This window comes from Rhea americana, unplaced genomic scaffold (assembly GCF_003343005.1).
Source record: "Rhea americana isolate MKP2758 unplaced genomic scaffold, rheAme1 scaffold_126, whole genome shotgun sequence".
NCBI lineage: Eukaryota > Metazoa > Chordata > Aves > Rheiformes > Rheidae > Rhea > Rhea americana.
Window position 1 is genome coordinate 40,726 of NW_028185328.1, and position 13,041 is coordinate 53,766.

Consider the following 13,041-nt stretch of genomic DNA (forward strand, 5'->3'; position numbering starts at 1 on the left):
CAAGTACCGCTCGGCGCACGCCACGCGCGAGCGGATCCGCGTGGAGGCCTTCAACCTGGCCTTCGCCGAGCTGCGCAAGCTGCTGCCCACGCTGCCGCCCGACAAGAAGCTCTCCAAGATCGAGATCCTGCGCCTCGCCATCTGCTACATCTCCTATCTCAACCACGTGCTGGACGTCTAGCGCCGCGCACCGGCCCGGGGCCCCCTCCCGCGCGGCGCGGCCGCGGGCCCGGCGGAGCACGGAGCCCCGGGAGCGCGGCGGAGCGCGGGGCCCGGCCCGGCCCGGCTCGGCCGCGGGGCCCGGCGGAAGGTCGGCCTCTCCGGCAGGGCGGTGTCTTTCACAAGTCGTTTTCCGACGCGATTGCATTGTAGCCGCACAAGCGTAGAGAGCCCGTTTCTTTTAGCAGAGAAATGTAAAATCGGATTGTTTCTTCAGGCTGTCAAGTGCCCCTTTATATATATCCAAAAACATCTACTTGTGACCTTAAACGTGTGACCCATGGGTGCAGTTACAAATAACTATTTTTTATTTATGGTAGAAGGAGTAGACGATTTATTTTTTTCAAAACTTATTTATTTTTCAGAGTGGTGGCAATTTTACTTTGGATACTTTGTGCCAATTGGTTTCTATAGTCGAGTGTTTACACTTTCTCCTGTGGATTTTTATGTTTAACTTTGTAAGTGTTTGTTGGGATCAATACAGTGTTTCTTCTTCTTTTCCTTTCTTTCTTTCTTTCTTTCTTTTTTTCCCCCTCCAATTATATTGCACTTATGTATGACAAACCTTCCCTTCCTTCCCGTTTATGAGAATATTTTATATATATCAAAATGTTTGTTCTTGAACTTTTTCCTTTTCTTTTATTTTCTTTTCTCCCCCCCCCCCTTTTTTTGGTGTGTGTATGTGGGATCGACAACCACTAGCACTTAACTAGGAGAGGTTTTTTAAACCTGTTGTTATTCTGATCTACAGTTATGTCTGAAAAGTACTTTGCAAACCGTTTATAAGGGAAGTAGTTTCTTTGTGGGTGTATATGTGTGTATGTGTATATATGTATGTGTGTGGGGGTGAGTGTGGGTGTGTATGTGTGGTATATTTTTAGGAAATTACATTTTTCCTAAAAAAAAAAAARAGAAAAAAGAAAAGAAAAAGAAAGAAAAAGAAAGAAATCCAGGACTGCTTTCCTTTGTGACAACCAAAAAAAAAAAAAAATCTATAACCTGAAAATGTTTCATGTTCTTCGCTGTGAATCTCTTAAAACAAGAAGCGCATTTTAGGGATGAAAGAGAAAGAAAAAAACACATCTGCTATCCAAAGATTTTAGTCTTTTTCAGGGTTTTTTTGTGTGTCTCTGTTGCTTTATATAATGCAATATTTTGTAGTGAAAATAGATAAATCTGGTTTCTATCTGATGCGTTTTTCATATCTCTCATGAATGGTGAGCTGTTTTRCATATAAATAAAAGTATCAAATAAAAGCTGTTTTTCCTAATTATTTTTCCCTGTTGGTCTTTCTATAAAATGGAGATTAGGCAGAATGTGTAGTCTGGATTATAAATAAGAATTCTAAAGCCCTCTGAAGTCATGTGTGGCAAAGCTTCAACAGGTTACGTGTTTCTTCCTAATGCAAGATTGCAGTCCCTCCAGTACAGTTCCACTAGTCCAGCTGGTCTCAGCTGCCTGTGCTGCCCAAATGCATGAGGGATGCAGGATCACTGCTTTCACTTTCTCCCTGCTACAACTGGCATCCACTTGCACATTTCAAAGTTCAGGCTTTAAAATCAAATCTGATGCTCAGAAGCACCTGTTTGGACAAATCCAACTTTGTACTCTCTGATAAATCCAAATTTACAATGAAAATATGCACATTTTGTCCTGCCTGAGTACATTGCATTTCCTTTCTCTTGTTTAAGTTCAGTTCTGGTCTCCCTCAGGACAGGTCCAATTCTGGTGAAATCAAGTAAAAATCTTGTACCCTTCTCCTATGTATGAAAATCTCAAACATACTCCTTTATATCAGACTTCACTGTCAAAGCCTGTCATTTGAAACATGGCACAGATACAAACTTGATAACAGAAAGGTTATTATCTGAGCAAAGTAACATCCTTGTGCCATCTCATTTATTAAATCCTTTTCTTATTTACTATAAGATGTTAAGTCAGATTTGATGCTAATTGTCTGAGCAACATCATGGCATCCAGCAAGCCTTTGTGCTACCAACCTTTGGGAGGACCTAGTTTGTAAAAAGATTAAGCTACATTTCCTTCTCAAATGTAGGAATACATGCTTCAGGGTAGATCCTGTTCTGCATTGCCCTACTGGTGACTGCAGTCGCTGGGACTTCATCTATTCATACTGTCTGTGGGACAAGGAGACGCTATCCCAATATTTTTCCAGACCACACTCCACACTCTGGGGCTGCTGAGAACACCTCAGGCCACAGRCTGAAAGACACTAAAGCTAGTCCCATGCAGCAAAGGTTGCTGYGGATCTGGCAAGGCCCAGAGATGCCTTGGGTCTCAAGGCATGGCAGCTCCATGTCCAGGACCCTGCACCCAGCTGATGAGTTTCTCCTATCTCAGAGCTGTCTCCACACCGACACACTTGCCTATAAAAGTCTACACTGTGTGTCCAGTGCCCTCCACGCGGTGAGGACCTCTAAGCTTGAGCACAGAGTTCCGGGAATGGGCTTTTGGGCCCAAGGAGACCCAGGGGATTTGTGCAGARCTGTGGCAGAGCTAGTGAGCCCTCGTGTTGTGAGTGTGGGAAAGCATAGTGCTGAGATGTCTGGAAGCAGCTCAGATTTGGAGGTAAGCATATTCTCGGGGTCATCCCATTCCTGCCATCCCCTGGGATAACAGAGAACCTGTTTGCACTTAGAAGGAAGTCGGAAAGGGCTTTGCTTCTGATAGCAGTGACAGGATCAAGTCTCAAGTTTAACCTGCAAAAGGTTAGTGCACTTGACCTGAAGATGTGTCCTTTTCTTCCAAATGTAACAGTTTATCTAATGAACAAAATTGCTTCTCCCCACAAATCCATTCTCGCTTACATCCTATCATCACCTTGTGTATATCCTTTCACCACCACGACTTTACCTCGGCCATTTCTATTTTTGGTGCTGGCATCAAGAAGGAAACTCATTCTCATCTTGCAGCTGATGRCTGCTGAAAAAAAAATGTAAGTTTTGCTCCTCCATTCTACCCCCCCCCCTTTTTCTTCCTGAAGAAAGATCTAAGTCTCAGTACAAGCTACAAGGTTAATGCAATGTAAAGGCTGCATGGCTAAGCACTCAAAAGTCTGGATTTATGAAGAATGAGTAAACAATTTTAACTCCATCTCCTTGTGAATCTGCATTAGGTAGCGATAAACTCTAATTATCCAATTAAAGTTACTTTGCTTATGTCTACGTGCCCTCCTCAATATAAGAATGAATGATCTTGCACAGCATTATAGGAGGAATAAGCTGGAATTGCTCAGTGAAGATTCTCATCGTCAATCATTCTTGGCCAATGAAAAAAATGGCGGGGAGGAAACATAGCATTAATATTTCCTGCTTTTTTAGTGTTTAAACCCAATATTCAGATTCTATTCTTTTTCATTTAAAGAAGACCTCACCATACAAACCATGAAGGAAAGCAAACTTGAAGACAGAAAAGGCAGAGCACAGGAAAGGCTGAAGGAGGTGATTTAAGACTGTCTCAATCCAGTATATAAAAGGTGGCATGGATATCTCCAGCATTCACTGAAAGGAAGTTCTTCCAATGTATAGATCTATCATATCACAGTACTATGGATATCTAGCACACCTTTGACATAAGCTGATAAGACGTATCAAGACACATTTACAGATATATATGGACAAATACTAACATGGGGCACAATACCCATTCACACCAATAACATTAGGAAGCAGAGCATTTAAGGCATTCAGCTGAACCCTAGAAACAGGCTGCAACCCTGACACAGTGTCTGAGRACAAACAGAAAGCCAAAAATAACTTCTACAAATAAATGTACTGATTTGTGTAGGACTATATGGCCAAGAAGGGATTGTTTCTTTCTTAAAAGATTAAAGGAGYTAGAGCAGAAAATATTCCAAAACATACAGGCTTGCATCCATGCTGCTATTAGATATCCATATACAAAAGGAAGCTTTTCTAGGCACAGACCAYGATTCTAACTTACCAACAAGGCACACGGTAGGTGTATTGAGGAACACACTCCTTACTGATCACAAAGCATTGCCTCATTGCCTGTGTTAAAAAGTGTGTAAGCATTCAAAAGGATTTTGCAACTGATACTTAGCACAGAGAAATTCTGAGTGTCTTGGACGTGATTTGATATTTGTGCTACATTTCTAGTAGAGAGTGTGTGTGCGTGAGAGAGAGAGAGAGACAGAGAGAGAGAGAGAGGAAGGGAGGGAGGGAGGGAGAGGGAGAAGGGGAGAGGGGGAGAGAGAACAGGGGGATGGGGAGGTGAAGAGGATGTTGTATATGAAATTCAACAAAGAAATGGATCTTTTCCACTATATCCATGAAAAAATACCAGAGACATTCTATCTATCTCTTCATGAATCTAGCCATCTAATAACCTAATTAACCTAGTCCTTTTAGAGTGAATAAATACATCCTAATATCAGTCATTATTTTTCAGTACTCTCAGCTGATTCTCCAGGGTGGGACAAATCGATAACCACAATAGTAACCAACCCAAAAGGAAAAGGCGATCTCCTGGCTCTTCTTATTTATTACTTCAGAGGCGATTTTTGTTTTTCCTGCCTCTTCCCCTGGTGACAGATTTTGCCTTTCCTGCCCAGAATGGCTGTGTTGTTTTATCCAGAGCTCTATTTGCATGTGGGCTTCAGATTTGTCTTTGGCTCCTTGCACGGTTTGGGATGAGACCCTCCTGTCCCCAGAGAGGGGGGCAGGTGTTGCTCCAGTCGAGCGAATGGAACCAAATTACAGGACCGTCTGTCGCCTCCTCTGGGAGATGGTGGAGGGAGGGAAAGAAGGGGAGGGAATCAGGATGCCATATGACAGAAAAGAAAAGCAGAACATCATACTGATGCCGATAAGAGCTTGAAAACATGAGTCACCCCAACCCACAGCCCCACCCAAAACCAGGCAGCAGCCACCTGAAAGAAATGTCAGGAGCAGAGACAGAAATAAATTGAGTCACTGGGCTGGAATAACTAGGGCTGAAAATGAAACAGAGCCCTGACCCAGTCCTCCTTCCAGCACACAGATGCAGATACAAAGTTGGGCCAGCTAGCATGGCTTTTTATGCAGTTCCCTGCCCCACGCTTTGAAGCCTGCCTATCACTGCTCTCCATGAGCTCCTCTTAGTCCAGCTCTGCAGGCACTTCTTTGCTTTTCCACCTCTCCTGTTCATGCCTTCCTGCATGCTCTCCCTCACCAGACTCCCTGCTACAGCTGCTCCTTGTGGCCTCCTTTTGGCCACGCTGTACTTTAGAGTCTGTGAGAGCTACAGAACCAAAAAGAGGCTCTGCTCTTCCACTGTTCCTGGTTTGCACCTTTCAATGCAGCAGGATCCTGCTCCTGCTGGGACAGCTCATGGGTTGCTCCCTGCTCCAGCTCAGGAGGAGGGTGATAGAGCTCACCTCTCACCTTCTCTCTCATCTATAAAGTTTCACCTGTTCAATCTGAAGGAGCATGTGATGTCAAAGAAGTTAAATTCTTCTCACATCCAGCCTGCTCTTTCAGGAGTTCTAAACAAAAAACAAAAACAAAAACAAAAACAAAACAAAACAAAAAAACAGTGCTTCTTTCTCTCAGCCACCGTTCCTCTTCCTTTCCACTGTGATGTGGTCTCTCTCGAGTTCTCTTACATACCACCCACCCCACACACACACTCATTGGTGCATGTAGTAATAGCTCTCATTGTGGCAGGACACAGGATAACTCCAAAAGCAACAGGTAACRGTTGTCCCGGAGTTCCTCGCTGAAACATAGAAGATACTAAAGAAGAGAAAGTGACTCTGAGCACAATTTAGAGGAGGCCAAGAAGAAGAGATAAAAAAGTGCGACATTAAATGCCAGGGAATTAAAAGTAAAAAGAAACATCAGAAACCAGATCAGACATGGTTAAATCATGGGACATATGCAGATGGAGCAATGAGAAATAAAGTATATGAAAAGGCAGGCAGCAAAATTGAGAAAAAAATGAAGCAGAAATTAGGAGAGAAGAGGGAGACTGGAAGGGTAGGGTAGAGGTGCTAGTACAGGATGAAAGGGAGAAGATGCTCTGTTGAGCCAGAGGTAACAGCTTTCTCAAGGGCTAGAAGGGAGTTCAAACCAGGAAAAGACAGGTGCCAGGTAAAGAGGGAACTGGAAGGATCATTAATTAGATATTCAAGACTACAGAGGTGAGATCACCACAGCCTTAATGGTGGCCAGAAGGACAGACTGGCTCAAGAACATTTTTTCAAGGACCAAAAGACAAGGGTGTTGTCATACAGCAGCTATCATTCAGAGGTCCTCTCTCTTTCTCCTTCCTGAAAAGTTTTCTGTGCATGGAAGTGACAGAAAGATTTGTAACCCCCGGAGCCAGAACCCAACATAGGTTCACAGACATGACAAACATAGGGGAAAAAGAAAATAAAAATAAAATAAAATAAAAAAACAGTGGGAAAGAAAGCAGAGTCTAACTGTGTGCAGACAAGACATTCAAAGACATTTTCCCCAAATCTCAGATTTTCAGACTCAGTATTCCCAATATTAGTGGGTTTTCTGCCTAGTTAAGAAAACTAGTTAAGACCAGCTTCAAGGCTTTCCCAGAAATGTCCACAGTAGAATAGTGCCACAGACCTGTTGGATCTTTGTTATTTTGGATAATAAAGACAAGGACCAACCATGAAAAATTGCATAAGGATTATATGAAACTGGTAAAATAGCACAGGAAATGCAACCTAAATGAAGTGATAGTGATGCAACACAGAGAAGAACATTTCTGACTTCATACACAGAATAACAGGTTGTAAGCCAACCATAGAAGCAAGATCTTGTAGTTACGATAGATTGTGCCATGCTTCTTGGCAGCATCAAAAAAGGAAATGAAATGTTAGATGTTATTAACACTGCAGAGAGAACAGGTAGAGAACAAGTAGAGCATCATTAAGCCCTTGCATAAAACCAAAGTAAGTCCATATCTTGAATACTGTATGCAGCTCTGAACCTTCAGTCTTTCAGTAAGAATACAGTAAAAATGAAAAAGTGTCTAAGAATAGCAACAACAGCAATCTGAAGTACTGAGCAGCTTCTGTACAAGAAATGGCTAGGTGAAAAGGACTGAGTCAGGTATGATTTTACAGAGTGCCTTTGTATCCCAGTTAACAAGGGAAAGGTAAAAAGAGATTGGTTCTGACTGTATCTTCCAATACAATTTGATACTGGGAGTAATCAAATAAAACTAGTGGCTGTCAGGTTCAAAACAGACAAAAGGAGGTGGCTTTTCACACCATGTGTAATCAAGCTGCAGAACTCCTTCCTCAAGATGTTGTAGAAGCGGAAACATTACAGAAGATCAAGGACACACATTCACAGAAAAGAAATCCATCAAGGATTTTTAAATATAGAGAAACTGCTTCCAGCTCAGGCTGTTCTCACACTGTATATGGTTGGAGGCTGTTAACTTCTTCTCATATATCTCYTCCCTATTGTGGTCTTCCCTAGCTATCTGGTTTGGGGCCCGGTTTGAACCAAGATGCTGGGCTAGATGTATTTTTCCACCTGGCTTAGTGCAACTGCTCCTATGTACGTCTTTATGATCTGAAGGAAGTGAATCTTTGACAGGCAACTGTTTCTTTCAGACTTTACTCTCCTTGTCTTCGGACACAAAAGCTCTCAGAATGGCGAGTCCCCAGTAGGCCAACGTGACAATACAAATGTGATCTTCTGGATCAGGAAGGAGGAGGGCTTGTTCCTTGGGGCAGTAAGCAGAACAAATTTGCTTTTCTCTAGAGCCAAAATGCTGGAGTCTGGTGTCAGACACACAAAGAATAAATCTACAATAGTTCCACTGGTATCAGCAGAATTACTTAGGACTGTCATCAGAGTAACTAAAAGGATGAAAATGATGATTATGCTACAGTAGAGCTAAAGGCCAAATACAGACTGGGATCTTGCCTTGAATTTGGTCCTAACCGTGTTGTCCTAGCATTTTTTTTAGTCCTTACTTGGATAGGACTATATTCTTCCCAGCTGGGTCCTATTAGTCAGGGTCATGATTTCTCACCTTGCTTGAATTGCCCTAAGGAAACCTCAACTGCAGTGACCTTAAACAAAATTAATCTAGTGATTAGCCCTAGACGACAACTGCAAGTGTCCAAAGGGGAAAAGGACTGATGAGAGACTTGAGAGTTTAGATTCAGCCATTCTGATCATTAAAACCTAAAATTTATTGTGCTTTAGATTCAAGATTCAGAAAGGAGAAAGAAGTGAGGAAGGGGAAAAGGAAGGGGAAGTAAAAATAATGAATGACAGATGAGGGGTGAGAACAGGAGACTGTGTGAACTGCTAGTATCCTATGGAGGGGACTGCAGAGCTGTCTTCTAAGCCCATCCCACTGGGGCTCCTTAAGTATTCAAAGCTGTCTCAAAGGGCTCTTGTAGTGACACTAAATATAGCTATTTTCAGTTAACCCCAGTATAAATAGACAGGCCTAAACTTTGTGGCCAGAGACCATCTCTAGCATGAGCCAGGTCTTGTTACTCAGCTAAGTGTGATATTTCCAAAAGTGGTTTGGGGACAATCCTCTCTGATTTCTTGATGGGGAGACAGAACATAAAGAAGACCCAGAGAAATAATCTTTAAAGGCAAAAATCACCATTCTGTTTATAGTCATATGATTGTCTCAAAGTGTACACTCTCTAATTCAGTCTTATATCAGAGAAAGCATGGCTTTCAAAGAAAGTATCATACAAAACCTGCTGAATAGTACTCCCACCTTTGCTTCCTCCAGGGCTCTCAGCCCAGGGCTCCCTATAGAAAGCACATCAGTATCAAAGCATTTCATGAGAAGGAACCACCAGATTTCTTGACCCATGAAGTAGCTTCAGACAATGTACAAAATATATCAGTGCAAGATTTTCCTACTTTATTCACCTTGAATAGTACCCAAGAYTTGAGCTTTGCTCTGTACAGGTGAATTTTCCTTGCTTGACCTTGTCTGGAATCACTCTTAAAGCAGCTCTCAGTGGTGGTTTTGCAGTGCATGCTTGACCTATGGACTCTCACAATACCTCCTCTGTATCATTTCAAGATATCCAGGACTCTTGCTTCTCAGTAGCATCCAAAAGCTGAAAGTACTACATGAAATAGAATTCAGAATACAGATTTACAAGCTCTCAGATCACACAGTGTTACGAGAGGACAGGGCTGGGGTCAAGTCCTATTAGCCACACAGGAATTCTAGCACCAGACTGAAATTCAGCCAAAGTGTAAAAACCTCTTGTAATGTTTTTAACCATGCAGATCAAGTTAGCGGTTTCTTAAATATTTCTAGCAGAAATAAAAGTCTAGGTAAGAATCAGCACAATATGAGCTGTTGACTCAGATCTCAGTGGCACAGGCATTTTGAAGTCTCAGAATCTTGAATCCCAAGAAGTATTAATCAAGAATCTCAAAAGACAGCCCTAGGACTAAATACACAGTGAATCTTGCATGTAGCCTAAAACACAGTCCCTCTAGAGTAAGGTTAAGACATGCTGGCAGGATGACATAGAGAAACCTGCATTCTTTGCTAGCATAAACAAGCTGTAATAGCATTCATTGCCTTTCTACTCAGACAAACCGCATTTAATTACCGTGCGTCCAAGTTGCAGTAATCTGGATGCAGATAGATCTGAAGCAAATTGAAAGGAAATGGATTTTATGTGACAATGTAGAAAGGAAAAGCACATTAAGATAAGGATGATTAGGTGGATTGCAAGAACTTGTAAAAGATAATTGCATTCAAAACTATAGCTTGTTCAGCAGGGGAATTTCTGTCAAGCAAAAGTTATACCACCATTACAGTCAGAAAAGTGTCTATATAATATTGGCTCCTTCCTCCTGTGCATGGTGGCTCCTTGAGCTTTGCTAAGAGTTGCAGCTTCTGGCTTAACTGACACCAGCAAATCCATTTCTCTAAATCTCTTAATCTTGCAGCCAGTCTGGTATTTCTCCATGTCTCACATCCTCCCAGGAGACAACATATGCTTCCCTTTTCTACCCTTTACGTGTTTCGATTGCAAAGTCTGTATCAGCCATATAGAGACCTGACCTATCCAGTGAGAGAATTTGCAGCCCACACAGTCCTACCTTTTCTCTGAAGCTGACCAGCCTCACCTACCATCATACCACTGTAAGAGGTACATAAACCCTTGTCCGACACAGTTAGGTGCTTGCTCTGTCCCATGAGGTGACAAAGCTACTCTGGTTCATGCCTTTGCAGAAAAAAGAATTGGCTTTTACTATTTGAAAATAGTCACAAAGAGCTCTAGATTACCATTTCCAATAATAACATCTGAAGAAGAGAAAAGGGAGCAGAGCAGGATTGTGTTTCCCCATCTATAGGCAGCCAACTAGTCAAGGCATTAGTTAGATCCATCCACTGAACTAGGATCCAGCTTTCAAGTGGTCCAGCGTCCCAGGGTGTTGTGATCCAGAGCTGTGCCTTAGCCCGAGTTTGTTGCTGGTAACTGTATTATGAGAGCAGATACTTTCAGTAATTACTCAGTGAGAGGAAGAGTTTAGGCCATTCAGCAAGTACTCAAAGGCAAGGATAATGATAAAGGTCACTAATGTCTACTCCTGGAGTTACAACTGTTGGTACAGTATGGCCTGAGTCTCCATATACACTGCGCAGCAGCAGTTCTTGCCTCATTGTTGCAAAAGCCAATTACAGMTATGGTTTGTCACACAACAGAGGCCACCAAAATCCCTGTAGCACAGAACTCTGATCCAATAYTTACAAAAAATAGAAATATCTAGTCAGTCTCTGGAGTGGCTAGTCCAATATTGCCAATCTACAGTGTTTCAAGGTCTCATCTGAGAGAGTAACAGGATGGCTGCTTAGCAGTGGTAAGTCTACTTGTTGTGCCCATATTACACCCATGATCTCATCATGGTTCTGCTGTCCTTGTGCGAGGCCTTCACAGGAAAGACAGCTACCTCATTCCAGCTCACTTTGTTTTTACTGGTACTACGAGAACATGATGCTTGTTTCTTCACTGTAGACATCAGTCTGACAATGTATTTGTCAACAGTCTTACATATTGGTAGTAACACTATTTGCAACTTTGCTCCTTATCATAAATATGCATAGAAGCTCTTGGGTCCCTGAATTGTATGGTATTTGTTTTATCTTGGCTCTTTTTCCGTCTTATAGTCTACAGTGACTCTTATTTCCAGCATTTTTGTCAGGCATACTTGTTTTTCAGTTTCCTATTGAGCAAGCTGTTAACATGTTACAACTAGTACTACTATGGTACTGCTCTATGCTTTAACAGTGCTAAACATCCATCCAAATCTGGCTCTATGTCCTTCTTCAGTAAGTACCCTACCAGCCAATCTGTTAGATTGGGAAGCACAGACATTTTGTTGTCAGGTAGATCATATCTAACAAAAATTACTTAAATACAGATAATTAATTACATAGTGAATTATAGTGCTTTTCCATCTCAGGAAWACAGGAATAATTATCTGGCAAAAGTACAACAGGTTTTCTCTGACCAACATAAAGAAATCAATAACATTTTTACTGCAGAAGACAAAATTTCCCTCTGTTCCAACGCAGGCTCTTTCTTTTGATGTAGCTGCACATTGGTATATCTGTAGGAAATTAATAAGACAAAACTAATGAATTTTTTTGAATTGTGAAATAATGAAAAAAATGGGTTTATTTTATTCATCTTTCTAAGTGAGTGGACTCTCCCCTTTCATACTCTCACACCCACATGCAATCACCAAGAAGCGTGTGTACAAGTGGTCTTGCCAGGATCACTTGTATGCAGCATGGAGAAGGAATATCGGCTCAGGGCCTCCCTACACCTCTTGGGTTCCTCTTGATTGCTGACAATTACTTTTTTTTTAATAGGTCTTCCATGCCTTTTATGAGCCAAGAATTTTTATGGGATGATTTTTCACTTCAGCATCTTATTAGCTTCAGCCTCCCCAAACCTTATGCAAAGTTGGTGTCCAATGCCTCCTCTTTCTGTTGGGATAACAGGAAGAGGAATGGCAAATATGAAGTGCTTTAACCTTACTGCCATCTTCCTGCTGGCAGAGCACAGATCTGCTGAGGAGTTTTCTGCACTGTGGCCACATCGAAATGCAGGCCTGAAGGAAAAAACACATTCCTCAGCATTTATCAGTTCGATTGCTGTTAGTCATGTCCCTGACTTCTCCTTGTGCTTTCACACAGACTGGTATTTTTCTTCATGTTTTTACATACTGTAATCTTAATATTTCTATTAATTATTTCTATATATTTGACAAGCTTCATCAGCTTCTGTGATGCCACTTGTCTTCTGAGATCAGCATGTAAGACCTTTGGCTCTTCCCTTTAATTTTTCAGTTTCTGAATATCTTTGATGTATTCCTTTGAACATACTTTTCTTGTCTACCTAGCTACGTTAACTTCTCTTCCAGGCACATAATTTCTGTCAGAAGAAATACACAGTTTTGCTTGTTCAGCCTTCAGCTGGAAACTCCAGCTGTTTCCATGGTTGCTTAGAGCCACCAGTCATGCTATCTACCTGTTTTCTCCCCACATCAGAAGTCAAATCTACAGACATAAGTATCTTTATACCACCAGTCTTGGTTGTATTTTTCTTGAAAGTTCCTACGATGTAAAACACAGCCTGAATGGCAGTCAAAGGAAATGATGTTTCCCAGAAAGGCTGTTGCATACACACCAACGAGTACCTGCTGGAAGCCTGCTGATCTGGACATCTAGTTCAGGTAATAAATCTGAGGGTCACACAACCATCTCTCCAAAAAATGTCCCTGCTGGTCTTCAGAGAAAAATATTCCCTTTATTTTT

The 13,041-nt window shown here is 41.8% G+C and overlaps 1 protein-coding gene across 1 annotated transcript in view; it reads left to right on the plus strand.

The window, feature by feature from the left end:
• The window catches only part of NHLH2 (nescient helix-loop-helix 2), a 474-nt gene extending 293 nt beyond the window's left edge, over window positions 1-181 (plus strand). Inside the window, exon 1 of the mRNA XM_085326006.1 lies at window positions 1-181. This exon is cut by the window's left edge and continues 293 nt beyond it. Coding sequence (XP_085182132.1) covers window positions 1-181 — 181 coding nt within the window.
• The last annotated feature ends 12,860 nt before the right edge of the window (window positions 182-13,041 follow it).